We start from the raw sequence: 19,753 nt of genomic DNA on the forward strand, positions 1-19,753 counted from the left end.
CCACCGTGATTTTCATTCAGAGAAATATGGTTATCCCAATCAAGTACATGATCCAACCCAGCGGATCCTTTTCTGACTCCTCCTTTTAGCCTTACATGTAATATTCAAACCCACACAGGTCGAGGGCGGTGATTTCAAAATTGACTTCAGTTCCTGTATTTTTTACAGCTTTTATTAAGAAACTATCTGCCTAGAGGAAGTAGAAAATTGCATTCAAGGCAAGCCAAGTGTATCTGCAACTAAAACAACAGGGTAATTCAAAATGTTTTACATAAGATAAAAATATGTAAAAGAAACTGCGATAGAAAAAGACAAGCATGAATAGGGTTTCAGTCAAATAGAATAAGACAAATTAAACTGTAGGTTAAAAACATGTGTATTCATATATATAGAGATACATCTATTAATGTATTGTGAGACTGGTACGGGCAGGTCAATAACACCTCTCGCGGCCAGTAAACAGCAATGACAGGCTACAATTATTTTACTCAAAGCAAAACAGCCGTGCAGGTGGTTGGTAGAGGAGACAAAGGATGGGTTGCGTTGTCTGCTGGGATAAAGCCGCTAAGTGGGAATGCATTCGAGCAGAAACACCTATTGTTCTGGCCTTGTGCGTAAACCCACCAAATAATCAGACAAACATTCAGTAATGTTGCTCACATTAAGTATTACAGCTTCAATGCATGCTATCTATAGGATGTGTACATTTTTTTTGGTTGGTGTGGCGCATCCAACCATGCACAATGCTTGTGAGAGTCAACCAAACAGAAATGTTAAAGTGCTCAGATTGTGCTTTTTGGCTTTCTCCCTTTCCTTTGTTGTGTTATTTATCTTTATTGTGCACTTTATAGGTTTACAAAGTGAAAAAGCGCAAAGTCCACCAAAGGACTTACCATCTCCAACAGAAAACACTGTTCACACACATACTCTGCGTCTGACTGGCTAGTAGTCCTTACCGAGGTACTGAGCAAGTGTGACTTCCAATAAAGATGGAACAGAAGTGAGATGCCTCACTCTGTAAATAAAACAGAGAGCTCAACACACAGGGTGAAAAGAGGAGCTGCAGCAATGTGTAGTTCAACAAAAATTTTACCACGTAAACATATTCTGGTACAACCTCTAAATACAGTCATGAACCTGAAAATGAGCATAATATGAGCACTTTAAAAATCTTGGTCTTTCACCAAATTTGTATCTCGCCACAGTTGATCCAAATGCTTGCTCATGGGAGAAGTGCTGGGTCAATGTACATTGTAGAGTGTGGCCTAGACCTACTCTATCTGTAAAGTGCCTTGAGATAACTCTTGGTATGATTTGATATTATAAATAAAATTGAATTGAAATTGAAACTTTTCACAATATTCAGATGAATTTGTGCACAGCCTAATTCTGCCCTTCAGTCTGTATTTTCACAGAAGCTCAAGTGCTGTACTTGAGTTATCACAACACAATCTTGTTTGCTGATGAAGTCAAATTTGCTTGTGTTTCTCTACATTCCAGCTGGAGACCATCCATATGAGTGTGAGTTCTGCGGGAGTTGCTTCCGAGATGAGAGCACGCTGAAGGGCCACAAGCGCATCCACACCGGGGAGAAGCCCTATGAATGTAACGGCTGTGGGAAGAAGTTCAGCCTCAAGCACCAGCTGGAAACCCACTACCGTGTGCACACAGGTACTCCGATAAGTCCAGTCAGCCGACCAAGAAGCTGTTTGAAAAGTTAAAAAATTGACTTAAAATTAACTGATGTTTATAATCAAAGGATTGGGGAATTGTTTGTGGTCTTACGAGAAGCTATGAGCTGGAACTATATCTCGAGCTAAAGCACAGGTTGCCAGATACGGTCTGTGAGCAGAAGTTTTAGTTTTTTATCTCTGGGAAGGCACGATGGTACCAAACCTGGCAACCTCCTTGTGACAAAAACCAAGCTGCAGCTTTCGTCTGCCAAGACCGTTTCACAGTTTAACTCGCTCTAAAACAAAAATCTCTCATTTTTTTACACATCGAACAACCACAATACAATGTGTTAACTGGCATGCTTTACAGAGGCTGGTAGTTGGTTAGCTAGCCAGACTAGCTGTTTCCCCTCTGCTTGCTTTTATTATGCTAAGCTACGCTAACAATTTCAGCTTCGTACACTACACACAGACTGTGAGACTGAAATTCATCTCATCTCATTCTCTTAAAGAAGAGAATGAGCATTTACTCAAATGTTAAACTCTCTAGGCTAAGCATGTTTTGTCCCTTATATACAGAAATTATATGTTGGGATTTTTAACTCTCAAATGTCAATATTGTTATACACTTAAAAATACAATATATACAGCAATGTGGCACTAGACTTGTTAATGCAGCTTTTGGTGTCTGTTTAGGGTCTCTGTTGCAAGAAATCCAAGTGGCAAAGCACAAACCAGACCAGATGAATATCTTTGTTGCTGTGATACAGTAGATGAATGTCTCAGAAGACGTTGTATTGATCCCAGTATATTTAGAGCCCCATAAAGATGTTGACACGGTGATAAGCTGGGTACCCTGGAGAATGAGTGTGCGCTACGTGGCAGACTGAGTAAGGATATCGCAAGCGCTCACCAGGATGGCACACAGCCAGGGCGTTATGCTTCCTCGCCATCTCTTTTTCTCTAACACACACACATGCGGCAGCAGCAGCACCCTCCCATCTTCCATTCAATAAGCCAGCTGTTAAGCCACACTATCAAGGCAGCCTGTCCAATAATTGGCTCCCCCCCGTCCACCCATTCCCCTTTTGTGTGGGGGAGGGGGCTTTGCGTTAAGCCGGAGAGCAACAGCAGATAACAAGAACAAGTGACAAGCTCCCAGTCAAAGGCCACATCGTACAAAAGGGAGCTGCTTGATGAATCATCGACATTGGCAATCCACCCCACCCCTTCCCCCCTTCTCTCCACACATCCCAAATGCCAATGGCGGATCAATACCTGGGCCCCATTTGCAATTCATTATTAGCTAGTTATTTGAGGCGACCCTGTTTACAGTCTGGTTATCAATATCAACATAATGCAGGTGTCCACACTGCTGCAGAGCAACACACTACAACCTGCAACACTGTATTTATGCTTATTGGCTGAATGGTTCCGCAACCCAGCCGCCAACGCAGGACAAGGTTAACCAGGGCTTCGAATCGGACAGGGCGAGCGAGCTGCAGAGGCACGAGGCCACCCGTTTTGCCAGCACACATGTGCGAGGCTCTAGCTGAAAGGTGACAGCAAGCGCTGGGCTAGATCACATCCAACAGCTCATTTCAAATGCCATTGGTAAAGGTCAGCATTTACATGTCTAATTTGCGTCAGCCGGCTTGAGCGCTGGTGGATTATACCCTGCCATCACTCAAATCATTAGCACATTTAGGATGGCTGCTGTGGCTGAATTGAAATGTGCTTCTTGAATATTAGCAGCCCCCACAGCAAGAGAGCAGCGCCACACTTTGATTTATGACACCTTCAGGAGTTCTCCGTGGGAGGGGCTGTATTTTGTGTAATGTAATACATTGATTACATGTGGCTTACAAAAGAAATAGCAGACATTAAGCACCACGTATTCCTGGGATTTTAGCACATTTGAAGTGTATCTTAGTTCTTTCCTAGTGAGTATGAGTTTTCTTACACTCAGAGGATACCTCTGGTTTATTATGACTCCCTTCTTACTCTCACTGTGTTGACAATCATTGCTACCATTGGGTGAAAACTTGTCAAACAGGGCAAGAAACACTCTCAGAAACTTGAGCCTTTTCTGAAGCATCTTCATTGGATGGAGCTCTAGTCTTGCATTGCCAGACCTTATTCCACAGCGCTGCGGAGTAAGGTCCGGCTTCTCCTGACCTTACACTGCTGGATAGGAGAAAATACACTGGGTTGTTTGCATTTCTTTAGACAAATCACAATCGTCTTTTGAAGAGGAGAGAGAGGGGTCAAGGTGGAGGCTGGGGGATGTGGCCTTGACCAACTGCCACTTTGCTCGTTTGAAAGCCATGATGTCTCTCTCTCTCATGGGCGGGCAAAGCAAAGAAAGGGGAGGTAACCTTGACCCTTATGACCTCATTTGGGGAAATATTCCAGATGGGCCCATCTGAGCTTTTATTTTCTCACTGGCAGAGCAGGAAACCCAGGGTTTGGTTTACACCTATCTCCATTTCTAGCCACTTGGGGAAAGTGAAATGTTCATGCCATGGGACATTATAGCCTTATTGGACAGCGACATCATATTTTTCATATTTTTATTGACAAAGCAAACATTCAGAGAGTGATTTCATTTTCTGATTTCACAACTGAGTGTTGTCTTTTTGAAAACGAGATCCAAACACTAAACCTTAAAAAACAAAAGCATGTTATTCTGTTAATGTCTTAGAAGCCTCTGCAGCCACATTTGATGGTTACACATTCAGTACCTCTTTTTAATTTTCTTCTATTGCACGACATGAAAAGCAGCCTTGTGCGGTTTTAAAATCCCATTACAACTGGCTCTTATTTATAAAGGCAGTAATTTGAATTGATAACAACTGAACACAAAGGATTTCTATGCCCTCAACCACAAAAATAATTAGAAGATCATTTGTTAGCTGCTCGAGGGATAGCTTGATGGACCTGACTGGCACTGTGTTAATACTGTCTCTCAGAGGGGAACAAACTCCACAAGTGTTTGTTCAGGCTTTTATTTTACCTCTTCTTTCAAGCTGTACCAATTATTGGGGGTGGTTGGAGTGACTTTTTGAGCCAGTTTGGTCTTTAACTGCTGCACACCGCTGTTCAGGAGACAGTTGGGATTTCCCTCCTGGGTTTTGGCTTGTCACCTTTTGTGTGCACGGTCCAATTATCATAACAACACCAGAATTTCTTGTGGGCCAGCAGGGCAAAATCTGCCGTCTCTTAATTAGTGGTGATGGGACATTCTTCTCTCCTGAAGCCCTGACATAGACACTTGTTATACTTTTCAAACAACAGGTTTCATATGCTGCATTCTTGTCTGTCAATAGATAACATTTGGCCTGTAAGGGATAATTGAGTTTTATTACACTGTGAATCTTATTTTTGTAGCTTTGGCCAGCATTCGTATTGGTAATAAAAGCATTGTTACCGTGATAAAGAAGTCTGGCATGTTTAGTCAGATTATAAGTAGTCTATATCCACGACGTTCCACTTCCGGGGTTGCTCCGTTGTTGACAGATAGTCCGCCAGATTTCTCTGTTTTCCACAGGGGTTAAATTGGGATTTGTTATGTAGGGGGGCTACAAAGGGGGATAACAAATCCCAATTTAACCCCTGGAAGATAAGGGGATTCTTACATTGCATTAAAATATTGGGAAGGTCTTTGGGTGTGACTAACAAACGCTGCTGTGTTTACCAAAACACCTCACAGACTAATCCAACATATACTTGTCTTTCTATTGATATTGGTATCAAATGCATTTAGTGACTGATTTGCAGGGATATCACGCCTCAACAAGGACATAATACTGTCACCGAATGACACTTTGACTAAGATAATTGTTGTCCTCAACCCTATCCTTATCATCCTTAGGTGAGAAGCCATTCGAGTGCAAGCTGTGCCACCAGCGATCCAGGGACTACTCGGCCATGATCAAGCACCTGCGCACCCACAACGGCGCCTCGCCCTACCAATGCACCATCTGCCTGGATTACTGCCCCAGCCTGTCAGCCATGCAGAAGCACATGAAAAGCCACAAGCCCGAAGACGTCCCTCCAGACTGGCGCATAGAGAAGACCTACCTGTACCTCTGCTATGTCTGAGGCCGCAGTAGTGAATGAGGAGGGGGAGGGGACGGGGGAGGGCGGCGGCGCGGTTGAGAGGTAAGGGGAATGTAATTGAGGGGATAGGAGGCTGTGGTGGAGTGATGTCGATTTAGGAATGTCAACGACAAGAGATCCGAAAGCAAGAGGGTTTGGTTTCTCTTTTTACTTTTCATGCAAAGGCGGCGGCAACGGCGACCGACGACTTAAAAGAGTGGTAACGGTGGAACAAAAGTGCTAAGAGGAGGAAGACATGGACAGGGAGAGAGATTCTCCACCATAGTTCGGATTCACCGGGTCATTCACTACATCTGCAACTGTGCTATTGTTTTAGGTCATTTCATGCAGCGCCATAAAGCAAGCGGTGCTGCAAGGAAGTGACTTTTTTGGATGCTGCTGCGAGTGAGAAAGCAGATTCTCAAGGGCTGTCTCAACCTGCACATACTTGCCACCGCTCTTCTTTCTTTCCAAATAGGGAAACATGTTTGATTTTTTCTACTTCGGTATTGTTTACATTCACCCTGATTAGTCATACTAGTTTGGCTCACATGAACATGTGTGACTATTGCGCATCAGTTTAGGCCCCAACTTCATCAGGGCATGCGATTCTTGAGGAACTGCTGGCTTTCAGATGCCAAAATTGTTCTCCACAAACCTGTTATGGTAGTTATGAACCACAACAAAGTTATCTTGGAGATGACTGACATATAATTTCACATTAGCATTAGTATCATCACACAAACTGAAATAAACATACGTAATCCTTTCAATCCCTAATGGAAAATGTATCTGTTCTGCAACACTTCTGCTTGCGCAGTGCAGAAATATGGCAGAAATCTGCCAGTACAACCTGTCCGTACATGAGACACTTCAGATCCCAGCAGTGGCAGTGAGGTAGCCCTTGAGAATTTGCAGCGGAGCCGGTAGGCGTACGCAGTAGACGAAACAGATGGATGAATGGGAGCAGTAAAATACTGCAAACCAAGTTTGCTTGTTCTGGGGGGTCTTTCTGGTTCTGCATCCCTGTCAGAGGAGGGCTGGAGGACTCACCACTGGCCACCCCAGGTTCTCCCCAGAGGACCACCCCAGGTTCTCCCCAGAGGGCCATCTTGTGTCACTTTTTCATCGTATATATTTTATTTGTATCTTTGCATCGTAGTTTATCATGGCTTTGATTGCACAGGTAAAACAAATTACGACAACAGTCTCTGTTTGATGTCTGCAAGTGGTATATTTTTTTCATTAAATCATAACCGGCTATTACAATATACCACATTAAACCCAGCATATCCACCTACTCAGCAATAGATAACTGGACGGCTTTTATCCATGTACATTTAACCCGACGACTATCATTATCTCACGCAATGATGAACTACACAAACTGACACACACACAGTAACACTTTGTAACGCCACAACAGATCTGTCCATTCACCACAGGGATGGAAATCAAAATGGGGGGGAAAGGCTGCTTTGCGTGGGAGTCGTGTAACTTCGACTGCTCGTTGTGAATGTTGAAGAAGTGAAGTGGAGACTGTTATATGGCATCACAACAGTGAGCCAGGTTGTTACTAGGCTGTTGTCAGAAAACAGCAGGGTAATGCTGCCTTTCATTGGAGGTCAGAAACCTAGAAGTCCCACCTTGTTATTACTTGAAATGCTTTCCCCTGGTTGTGATTTTCTCCATCCAACTTCAAATGCTGGTCTCCACCCAATAGCTCCCACAAAGCGGCTATTTTACAATTTGAAATAAATATGCATATCGTTCTGATAGACTGGACAAAACGGGCAAAACAGATCACAAATCGTGGCCGTGGGGGGTGAGTGAAGCTTACATTCAAACTTTAATTTACAGCTGAATCACTAACTGGGCCAAGCTGGAGAGGGACCCTTGGGTCCCAGGGGCCCCAGATTCGCTGTGTATCGGTAGATTTTTGTTTGATAGTATGCACCACTGGAGTGGAAGGACCTAAAGTGCAACATTATCCAAGGGATCCTGTCCTGTAGGGATATTATAGATGAAATGGTGTTTTAATGGTGCATGTTCCCAAATATATTTGAGCTGATTTAAATTACCACTGGGGCTTTGTTAAAAGTCACATGTAGCATTTATATGCTGCGATCTTGACACAACTACATGTTGAAAAGAAGCCCCCCAAAAAATCTGCTACAGCCCAAACTGAAAGGCAGATTTTGTCGAGAAGGAGGAGGGCATTCCAAACTTTCTGACGTCACTGAATTGCAGCATTAGACCCGTATGATTGACGCAGCCACAGGTATTATGGTTGAACGGAAGGCTTTAATGAGCATCACTGCATGTCACAGCATTACGGGGGGGCAATCACACATCCAAATGGCAGATGGAAAAAGCGGGAAATCACAGATAGGACGAGACACTGCCAAGCAGCTTGTTGGGGCGACCAGTAAGACGACAGAATAAATTGGCTCTTTCTCTGTGTTTTTTGTCCCCGCGCTTCGTCTCTCCCTCGTCTCCTGTTGTTGTTGTTGTTGTTGTTGATGTCGTCGTCGTTGTCGTTGTTGTTGTTGTTACTATTGAACTTGAGTTTGATCTCAACACTTCGTACTTGAATTACCTCGTTTTGTGACCTCATGTTGCTTGTGTATTTTAATTTTCCTTTTGTTTCATTTGTACACTTTTTTTGTGTTCACAAGTCTGTCGGAAAAAGATGCATTGCACGACATGATGAAGCGGTGTATACGCAGAAAAATTAAGTGCCACGGTGAAGAGATTTTATTTTGGTTTTCTAATGTTGTGTATTTCTTTGTGCATTACGTGTTACCAAACTTGGTATTATTAACCCCGCTTGTTAAAGAAGCCGGAAGGTTTGGTCATTTGTTATAAAAGCTACCTCTAAGTTGTTTTCATTAGTTGTTTTTTTTCTTCATTTTTTCTTTTTTTGCAAAAGCACATTTTTGTGTGTTAGTGTTTTGCATTATTTCATCATTGCTTCTTCATCTCATGCTTCTTTTTTGTTTTCAAAAGTGGATTTATGATTGTCTGTGTTTTGTTTTTTTAGCAAAATGTATATAAAAGCGTAAGAGATAACAAAAGTCGAGGTTGACAGGATTTGGAAAGTCATTCAAATGTATGTTCATTCTTCTCTTAAAGTCTCCCCCTGCATCTCCAACCACAGAAGAGCAGAGAGAACGAAACGAGAAAAAAAAAGCAATTTTGAAGCCTTAAGTGATGAGTAGGGATGCAGCAGATAAGAGGAAGTACTATTGCTTTTTAAGAGGGTTTAAAAATAAGAATTAAAACTTGAAAATATGTGAATAGAAGTGTAGTTTTGTAATGTGAAAAAAAAGAAGGTTCATCAAGAATGCTGGACCGCCCAGGACAGGTCATATTTGCAGTGATGCAGAGTGCGTTGGACAATTGGAACTGCAAGCGGTAATCAAAAAAGAAAAACAGGAAGGTTAAAAATAGAGATTCTCTCAGCTGACGAGCTCCCTTGAGAAATGAGTGTATTCCTGAACAAGAGCCAACAGAGGCAATTTGATATATAAAAATTGTGATATTTTTGTATTCAGTGTCAGTCCTTTTTTCCATTTGTGGAGGGTTACAGCAGGGCACAAATTTTTGTATTTCTTATTTTGTTTTCTTAATTTTTCTTTTTTTTACCTGTTTTTTTCTCTCTGGGTGTGAATCATTTTTGCCTTGCTCCTCTTTGATATTGTTGGACAAAAAAATTGTGTGTGAACATATTGTAATAATAAGTGTTGCTTTCTGGATGTCAATTGCATTGTAGGTGAAGGACTAAATCTATCCGCCACAGTGTATGTGACAAAGTTCAAAAAAAAAAAAAAGGTTGATAAAATACGGGACGGCAGGGTGGCGCTGCCAATTATAACTTGTCATTCACAATTTTTCAATCAAACTTGACTGTCAACATGTCTCTGGTTTTGTTTTTGTATTTGAAAAAAAAGAGAAGAAGGGATGGCATGTCCCGTGGTGTCTTGCCGTTTTATTCTCTAACACTGTGAGCTGAGGGTCTTTTCCACCCTCATATAATATCCACCCACTATAATATACCCAGTCACGGCTCAGTCTGAACCACCACAATGCAAGAACTGATCAGTCACATTATTCCCGTCATCGTCCTCTGAATGTTTTCTACTTTTTCGTGCGTGTGAAAGAGTGCGTAACTATGTGTGTGCGTGCGTATGTGTGTGTATTAGTGGAAAAATGCACTAATCGGATCAGATACAAAATAAAATGATACCCTATGCCACTTTTTTTCTCTATGTTGGAAAAAAAATATATATATATACATTGGCATCGATATAGTTCTTCCCTCAGTGTTCCTCGGATGTTTCTGTACTATCTTTGTGCCTAAAAATGGAACTTGTTCAACATAAATATTCATCTATATCTGCTTAGTTTTCCGTATTTTCAGAAGAAAATAAAAACGTGTCTCCAGCACCCTAGGGATGTCATGACGCTCGAAAAATGACCAGATTTATTTTTTGGGATTATTATTTTTTTAATCCTGAACAGAACAGGGTGTGTTTTTCAAGGACTGCAATTAAACCCCTTAATGCTATTGAGATAGCAACTGGGATTCTGCATTCACTTCTTTTCTTAGGCCGTGCGCTGTGATCGGCACCCAAAAGCATTTATTTAGCGACACAAAACAAAGCATAGGGAAAATGTACTGGAATCCAGACAGGACAGGCTGCAGAGACTTGCAAAGACTGTGGGGGACAAAATCTGTTCCAGGAAATTGTTTTTCTGCAAGAACATTAAGCCCTAAGTCTGGTTCTCCACTCAGATTGTCTACTCTATATATTTGTTTTCCTCTCTCCTTTTTTTTGTCAGCAACAGGTTTGCTGATGAGAACTTTACATTGCTCTTGAAAGAATAAAAACTAAAAGCAAGAAAAACCTCCATTTGGGTAGGTTGGCACTAGGGAATCCCCCCCCCCCCCCTGAATCCCCTTCAGTTTTTTTAAAGTACTTTTTTTTTTCTTTTCTACAAAATGCATTTAGAAGAGGATGTTTGAAATTTGTCAGAGAGGAATCATGGCATCCCTGGAGCTGGCACTCTGTGTTTCGGTGTGGTGTTTCTAGAACAAAGTAGCCATTTCATGCAGTGTTGCAATGCATGTGCCATCGAGGTCTAGACTTAAAAACTGTTTTGAGTAACAAAGCACCAAGACATTGTATTTTTTTATATTAGCACTGAGGACCAATCGCCCTGTCGGACCAAGCATAACAAAGCTTTTTATGTAACAAAGCTTTTCTCTCTCTCTCTCTGTCTTTCCCTGGCTTGTCTGTGCTACTTTCTCTCCTCCATTGTTGTGACAGCACAAGTGCCAGTCAAGTTGCTCTGTATTAAGAAAATAGTGTTTTCATTATGATTTGAATTGTTATAGTTTTTGTCTACCTCAGCACCTAATCTTAGCCTAATCTTAGAAGGTGCCCAATTATTATTTTTTATTTTCTTTATTTTGTTCTTTTATTGTTGTCGGTTGTATAATTTTTTTTGTCTTTTATTTTTTTTTTGAATTTGCATTAGAGCTTTGCAAAGGTCCTTTGTCTTTTCCAGCGACAACGTGCTATTTTCTTTCCGTGGCGGTACGTTTCCCTTTTGAGCTGTGCCACCAATCTATAGCCACCATCTGTTGATATAGAGGTTGTTCTTTTTTTGTTTCTTTCCATGTAGAATCAGACACCTCTCTTTGTAACATTTCAGTGTTCTCTGATGGAGTGTGATTAAAAAAAATAAAAAGGAAAAATAAAAGAATTAATGCTGCAGGTTCTCTTCTCCATGTTGTCACTAAAGTCAATGTTGTGCCTTTGATAGTGAAAATATAAAGAATATTTCTTTTCTTTAGTTTTTTTACATCCTACTAACGGTAGATTGTTGTTTGTAGTGGATTTTGTTTTGTATTTTTATTTATGAGTCTCATAATAAAAATCCAATCATGATGTTCAGTTGTATACTTTCAATCTGCGGTTAGAAAAAAATAAATAAAAGAAATGGACTTCACCTTGTCTGTCTTAGCCCTCTTTCTGGCTCACTACTTATATATTTTAAAGAACAGAAGGTGCCAGTAGGATCTAACACTACACACTACTGTTGCTATGTTTGACCAGCTCTTATACTTTTTTAGTACTTCAAAAGCATGCTTTATTGTGGTGTGGTATTCGTGTGATGAATTACAATGGCTTAAATATTTCAGTCCAGAGAATCATAAAAAAAAAACTGCTTCAGCGGCATCAAATTATTGTATTACTTTAGTTTCTATATAAAACCAATCCCTCATACATCCATGTCTTAATGCTTTTTGGGCTCTGTTTTAACAATCTAAGAGCACGGCATGAAGCGCCTGGTGTAGGTGCGTTTAGGGCATGTCGAATTTCCACTTTTGCTACTTTGACGGCAAAAAAAAAGGTCCATGTGCCGGGTGCATGGTTCGCACCCGGCACAATCCCGGAGGATTTTAGGATCCAAATGCAGACATAGCCAGGCAGAAGTGATCAGCCTGAGGATTTATTCACCAATAATTCATTTACAAACAAAATGAGTCCTGGATAAAGCTGGCAAAACTCTACCACGATGTAGTCTAAGAAAAAACAGGAATCACAAGGTAGAGTCCTTTGTGTATACGTTATAGAAAAGAAGAAGACTGACAAGACATTCCTTTGCACTTTCATGATATGCATATAGTACAGAACCTTTAACTTGCATTGAAACACAAAAAATCATGTTTGTGTCAGAAAATGCTGACTTGCTGCTGGAGTTTAGTGAGGGCACTCATGCTCCCAGGAGCAAGATTTCTGTTGATTGCAATGACCCCACAACGTTCCTTTGAGCACCATTCACTGTCAACTTTATTGATTTTATGTGAGCTTGAAGGTTTGGGGTGGCCTATGTGTTACTATTTTACAGCAGTACAGTACAAGCAGAGGCATACCTCTCTCTATTTGGCCAAAGAACTTAGCTTCAAAACTCTTTTTTCTATTTCATACAGCCGGTTTGCAATCTACAACCATGTGTAACGTCAAATTGAAACTACTCTTTGTGTAGTCTAGTTTATTCGCTCGAGTCAGTTGATGGAAACTCTTCTAAGTCGCAGTTTTGTTCTTAGTTTTTTGCAACATTTTAAAAGTTTTTTTACAGTCTGGACCCCATTTTTCCATTTTTGTGTCTAAATGAGTGATGTGAACAACAACCTTTGACATTGGTCCTGTATTAACCCTTGTGTTGTCTTCCGATTGACCAGCAACTTTTTCTGGATTGAAATTTCAACATTTTGTAGTTCTTTTTCAACACTTTTCTCTACGTTTTGTCAATTTTATTCCAAGCTATTGTCACTTTATGACTTTTATTTAACTATGTTTTAGTCAATTAACAATTGACAATAAACAAATAACAATTAGTCAACTATTCTTTTATTGCCTTTTCCAATGTTTTTGATATTTTTTTGGTCATTTTTTTCCAATTGTGCTTTCCAAATTGTCCATTTTGTTTGGTCTATTTCAGCATTTAAAAAAGAATGGTTTGTAGTTTTTTTTCCAACATTTCTGACTTTTTTCAACGTTCTTTTGTCATAGTTCTGATGTAGAAAGTTTTTGTAAACGGGTCAAATTGACCCGAGGCAAAATAAGCTACCATGTAAGTTAATAGGGCATTTTTGTAGCCTGTTCACAATCACAAAAGTGCTTGTTTTGCCACTGACAGGCTCATCAATATTCTAAGTGTATGACAACATTATAGAAATGATTTCTAAGAAGGACTGAAACCTCTTTGAGACCTTTCTGTTCAACCAGAAACAGCTCTGAAGTCTCTAGCGCTAAACCCCCCAGACTCCATTCAAAAAAGCAATACTTTTAGCGTGTATAGCGCCAACATATTTTCACATGTAAATCCGTACACTGGGTTTATTTCAACCTAAAGTTGTAAGGGTTGGAAAAGTGGAAAACTCCAAAACATCTTTTGATAGTTTTATTTTGTTTCAGTTGACTTTGAATGAAGTGACAATTACATGTAAACATGGCTACTGACCCTGATGAGATTTACCCCTTAGGTATTGAAATTGGGTATTGAATGAGATATTTTTCATTACTCCACACAAGTTAGTTGGTGCCTAAAAAGTCTTGAATTCGGTACCCAGCCCTGTTTGATCAGATTATCTTTTAATCTGATGCTAAACAAGGAGTGTTCCCACAGCTTCTGCCCGTCTGATAAGTATTCAACACAAATACCTGCAGGCCGTTTACTGTCCGCTGCTATTCAACATGTCAGCCAGGCCAAACGGAACACGCTTAATTGTTTTACTGACCAGTGATGTCCATGAAGTGCAGAGCAAAAAAAAAACTCAGTTTAGCTCCAAAGATTAATACAAGGGTTAGTAAATTAGTTTTTCTGTAGAAAGTAGTCCCTACGAAAATGCTTCACAGTGAGGTCTCTAATAGGGGCACTGTTTTTGAAAAGACACATCACTAGTGTTTCTTTCATGTCATTTTTCAATGCTGTGAGCATCACAAACTCAATTCCATTCACATCTATTGTGAATTGTCAGTGACAGACAGCAGAGAGGGAAGTGGGAATTAGTTTTTTTGGAATTTGAATAAACTGACACTTTCTACTGACTGTCTGTTTCAAATAAAACATGTCAGTATTCATACCATGTGTTGAATCATTTCTCCTTACAGAATGACACAATGGAAATGTTTAGTATTATAATGATAATAATTCTTATTTTATTGTACATACAGCACCTCCATAAAGTAACAGACAGCTGATTTGCTGATGAGTCTTCCTGCAATTAAACTTTGTGTGTACCGCACATGTAAGCAACTTTGGGTCCTTGAAAAGCTCTATAAGCTAAACAAATTAAATGGATTAGTATTAGTAATATTATTACTATACTAATCTAGTTTAGTAAGATCCTGCTTGTGGGTGGTTTTATGCATACAAAGAGCAAAATATCCTAATGCCAAATTGATTCATTAAACCACAAGCTCAAGTTCTACAGGCGTTCATTTGAATTATCCTTCTTTACCTATTTCCAACAACAGCACCCGACTGAATGCCACGGCTCACCGTCGACAGCCTGTTGTACGTTCACTGTCGAAGCGCGTTCAGCTGTTTGGCGTCGCACTCACCACCTGGCTGTGATGTGCTAATGGCAACTACCGCAGCACTTCAAGCCTGGCTGCCTTTTGTCTGTTCTGCCTCTTGTGTGTGCCATAGAGGTCACAAATGCTATCATTAGATTTGCAGGGCCTGTGTATGTGTGCACCGCTGTTGTCACACATGCATCAGTGTCATTACAGAGGAAGTGAGCCGAGACACAAAATGTTCAGCTTCTGCATGGTGATGGATTGACCTGAACCATGTTCACATGAGTCTTTTTCTTGCAGGCTGACGCTCGCCGCTCACCGCCCATGTTGTGATTCCATTGCTTTAGCAGTTAATCAAACATATTTTTTGTGTCTTTGCTCAATCTCACGTCTAACCAGCAAAAACTTTAACACATTGGTATTGAATTATGTCCGGTCTTGTTTAAGTGTGTTAATACATGTAAAAGAAGCACCAATGGGTCAACATTTAGAGAGAGACTTATCGCTGTTTTTCCAGTAGGAACATGAGAAGCTCGTTCTCAAGCTGATGTTTTTGTGTCAAGTATGAAGTTGGACTCAGCTTAGCATTTGGACTGGAAGCAGGGAGCTAAAAGTTAGCAGCTACTGACAGGGATACATATAAAATACATAATCAGTTATCAATTAAACACATTTAGTAGGAACGTTTTGTGATTTTTCAATAACGACAGTACATTAACATGCACACTAATATTCCGCTATTATTCCAAATATTGCAATATTCCGGAATCTGGAAACAGCATTTGCCATTTGGATATATTTCATATTAGCCCTTATTCCGAATGAAGCATTTTCCGATTAAGACGTGGTACATGCCGATAACATTTTGGTTTAAGGAGCATTCTGCAGAAATGTTATCAGCACGTTCAGAATACACGTATACGTCTCAATTGGGGTGTTTACCGCAGTTTGCGACACACAGCGTCTTGTCTGTTTACAGTCTGATTTGTGTGGTGTGCAGCACATGGAAGACGTTAGCCTTCAGGGCTTTCTGCTAGGAAGCCCTACAAATCTTGTTAGGTCAGGAAAAGATCATAGTTTGGGTTAGAATAGACCTTTTCAGGCAGAAAGCCCTGAAGGCTAACTTCTTCCAGGTGGCTAACGCAAACCAACTAGCAGACCCTTTGTAAGGCTGCGGTAGAGATGCATGGCCAAAAAAGGAGAAAAACAACTTCTTCTAAACATTATGAATGTCTTGGATATCAACAGGGTTTAGATATGCGTGAACATTACACACCGACCTTTTAAAAAAGATGGTTGGTGGAATGAAAGACGGAGGTTGTGTTTGTACACTGAAAATAGGCGGCCACCGGCAGGAAACTCCAAAAAAAAACTTTTGTGTAAACTGCATGTGTACAGGAATAATAGTTTTCATTAGCAGGGCAAACAGCTAAGTAGGAATGTGTTAGTTTGAAAATGAGGGCAAGAATATTTTGTGCATGTCAACAAAGTCTATGTGGGTGAAAATACATTTCATTCAAATCTTATTTGCTTATGCAAATTAGTATACATACAGTTTTAGGAAACAGTGTGGGATTAATATATTATCACGAGATAGCCATGCTCTGTTTTGTGGCAAAATATCCACATGCTCCCCAGAGGATGTACCCTTTCCAAACACAAAGGCATCATTTTTTATCTTGTAATAGGCTGATTGTAGAGCAGGGGAAATTATTGCTTTTCTTCTAAAACCTCTTAGTTTGGTTATCTTTGTTGTCGGTTCTGTAGCACAAACCATAGGACATACTTTAAAATGTTAATAATGTTTGAACGTGCATGTACACCATTGTGGCCAAATGGGGGGGAAAGAAATCCTTCACTTTAACCATCTTTTAACGGCCACAAGCAACAATTAAATGCACTGATACTGAGGTGTTTTCACTCCAGTGCAAAATAATTCCTGCTTAATTCACCGTTTGCACATGACAAACAGTACACTGCACGTGCTTTGGAAGTAATGTTACACATATTTGATTAGTGGCTAATGTGCTGAAACATGCCAAATCCAAATCAAATAATACATTTTCATTGTCATCTGGTTGCTGTCATGTTGTCCCCAATAAAGCTCGACAAGAAAAGTCTGTCTGTGAGTCCAACAAATACAAATCCCATCAAAAGTGTCCCAATAATGCTACTATATTTGCTCATTTCCTCTCTCTGGCACACAGGATCAGATCTTGACTTCAGTGTATTGGAAACTAATGAGGTGGCTCTCCACTTTCCCTCTCCACTTATGCACTCACTAGAGTATTTCACCCAAAACGCATGGCAGATCTGTGGAGTTTTATTCTGTACTTTTTTTAGTTTTTGGCAGAAAAGAAAAACAGGAAATGAGGAGAAAAAGCTCTCATTGTGAAGGTTTTTGTTAGACCTGTTGCTGTTGTGGGACTTTGATCTAATTTTGGGGTATTAGGAAGGAAGGGGCAGGGGTTGGTGAATGGTTTGTCAGGATCGTGATGCGAACAGTGAAGGGCCTTTGTGTAGCAGCGTGAGGTTTCAGCACTGATCTTTGACCCACATTTCTGAAGGCTGAATTGTTTAAGTTGCCAGTGTTCACTAACAAAGGGATTTTTCTGAAGCTTTTTGTTTTTATATGCTTCAAAATTAAGGTTTGAATGAAATTCTATTAAAAGTGTTGGAAACCAGACCCTATGACATGTGGCACTCAAATGTGAGGTCTGGTCAGGGTGTTGGCTGAGCATGAAAATGTGTTTGCCTTGACATCAGACGCACCGATTCTCCAGCATATTTTTACTGAGTAGTTTGGTTCACATGGAGAAACCAATGAATCAGAATCATTCAGTAACTAAGTGGAGAGCAAAGCAACATGAATAAAAACTAAATAAACCAAGGAGAAAAACACCCTGTGTATCTTCACTCACATTATTTCTCGTGAAGAAAATGTTGTATTGTAAAGGTGTACACTGTGGATTGTCTTCTAATTTTAAACTGCTAAGTACATTATGAGTTGTTGCATAATTTCACACGCTATCACCCAGGAGTGGGCAGTGTGGACAATGTCGCTGTTTATGAATTCAATCCGACTGCGCAACTACGGATTTCCAAAGAGACGGAGCAAGCTAGCTGTTGTCCTTTGAAATGAGCATTCACACACTGTTGTCTTCCATTGTGAATGCAGGGAGAGCTAGCCAACTAGCTAGCACTAGCTAACTTCAAAGGTAGCTAGAAGGGTTTATGGTGACTTTTCCTGAAACGCTACACATTGTACGCTTACAATGAAACACTTACATGTTGTAGATTTTGAACATTTTGCAGATGTGATCAAAATGAGCATTCTGTGTAGTAAATTAAAGAAATGTAATCCAGGCAGCATGTTGTTGTAGCTGATGTTTGAAATATACATACAGTATACATTAATTAATGTATAATTAGTATAGTTTGTACGTTCTAGTTTATCATCTGGTCTGTCATTCTATTTATTTTATGCATGTTTGTATTACTGCAAAATTGTTTTTACTGCAAAAGAAGGCCCTCCTAAGGCCATTCTGGCAATAGGTGCAATAGCTTGCAATAACTGTTCTTTTATTATTCTAATTTAACTGACTCTCAACACAGAGCATTGTTGGGCTGTTTTGGATAGTAGAAATATAAACCTGTACAGCAAATACTCTATACATCAAACTCTAACAAACTCAGATTTATTTTTTTAAATCATGCATGGAAATGTACATTAAAAAAAGGTTGCACTGAGATGCATTGATAATCGGTTTAGAATCTAATCAATGGCCTCTGAATCGAATCATGAGGTGGGTGGAGATTCCCACCCTTACTACAAGGGGGCTAGGACTCTAAAGGAAGACATCTCACATTTCAGATCTTTACACCAGGGCTGTAGGGCACACTTAAGACCGTTTTTCCATTGTCTGGGACATGTCTCGGACTTGCTAGTATTGGGACTCGGACTTGTCTCGGTCTCGGCCACTAGTAGTCTTGACTACAGCCCTGCTTTACACCCTCTTCATTCATTCATTCATTCATTCATTTATTCATTCATTTATGCATTCAGTCATATAATATTGATGTGGTCATCTATCGCTTTCACATTGTGTTTTTATCTTTCCTTCTTTTTAGCTGCAATGATAGCTGCAATGATTAAAAAACGGACTGATTGATAATTGTTAAAGTTCCGTGACACTAGTCCACTGGTAGGAGGAGAAAACCTGAGGGAAACTGAAGCTTTGGTGCATGGTGCCATCCTTTGGCTGCTGTGGGGAACTGCGGGAGTTCACTCCTAATGAATGAGCAGTGTGGTAATCATACCTTATTAACAGGTTTGTAGCTAATTATGAGTGGTAGTGCATTATTGTCCTATTTGTGTCTATATGGATATGTAAACATATCAAGCCGGAGAATAAACAATAAAACATCCGCGGTGAATCGATACATTTTACAAAGTAATTAATTTAACACACGTCACATGGATCACACACAATCATATTACAGTAAGTTGCCTAAAATAAGATGAATCAGTAGAGCTAATAATCCTTTTATTTTTATTAGATACATACATCATAATCATTTACTGTCTTCAAATTGATTTATTGATTCATTACATAAGATCTTTTTAGATAATTCAATCGGATGGATGGATAGTTTCGGGGTTTTTTTTTAGTCCAAGATGCAGGTGAATCTGTTCAAGGCGCGGAGCATTAATTCCATAAGTTCATCTGAAAACTGACACACTTTCAATTTATTTTGTAAACAAGGTAATACAAATGGCCATGTGTTACAGTCACAGATTCAGTTCAGTGATGGTGGATCTTATAGATAATATTTTACACTTTCATTCAGCTGTGGCCATTTGAAACACACAGAGTCCAT

At 40.0% G+C, this 19,753-nt stretch overlaps 1 protein-coding gene across 2 annotated transcripts in view; it reads left to right on the top strand.

The window, feature by feature from the left end:
- The window catches only part of zbtb16a (zinc finger and BTB domain containing 16a), a 144,120-nt gene extending 134,398 nt beyond the window's left edge, over window positions 1–9,722 (top strand). For both annotated transcript variants that reach the window (XM_034889029.1, XM_034889030.1), the window contains exons 6-7: window positions 1,501–1,671; window positions 5,548–9,722. In XM_034889029.1, the coding sequence (XP_034744920.1) occupies window positions 1,501–1,671; window positions 5,548–5,777 (401 nt within the window). In that variant the 3' untranslated portion in view covers window positions 5,778–9,722. The remainder of the gene's footprint in view (window positions 1–1,500; window positions 1,672–5,547) is intronic.
- The last annotated feature ends 10,031 nt before the right edge of the window (window positions 9,723–19,753 follow it).

The sequence above is a fragment of the Etheostoma cragini genome, chromosome 13 (genome assembly GCF_013103735.1).
Source record: "Etheostoma cragini isolate CJK2018 chromosome 13, CSU_Ecrag_1.0, whole genome shotgun sequence".
Lineage (NCBI taxonomy): Eukaryota > Metazoa > Chordata > Actinopteri > Perciformes > Percidae > Etheostoma > Etheostoma cragini.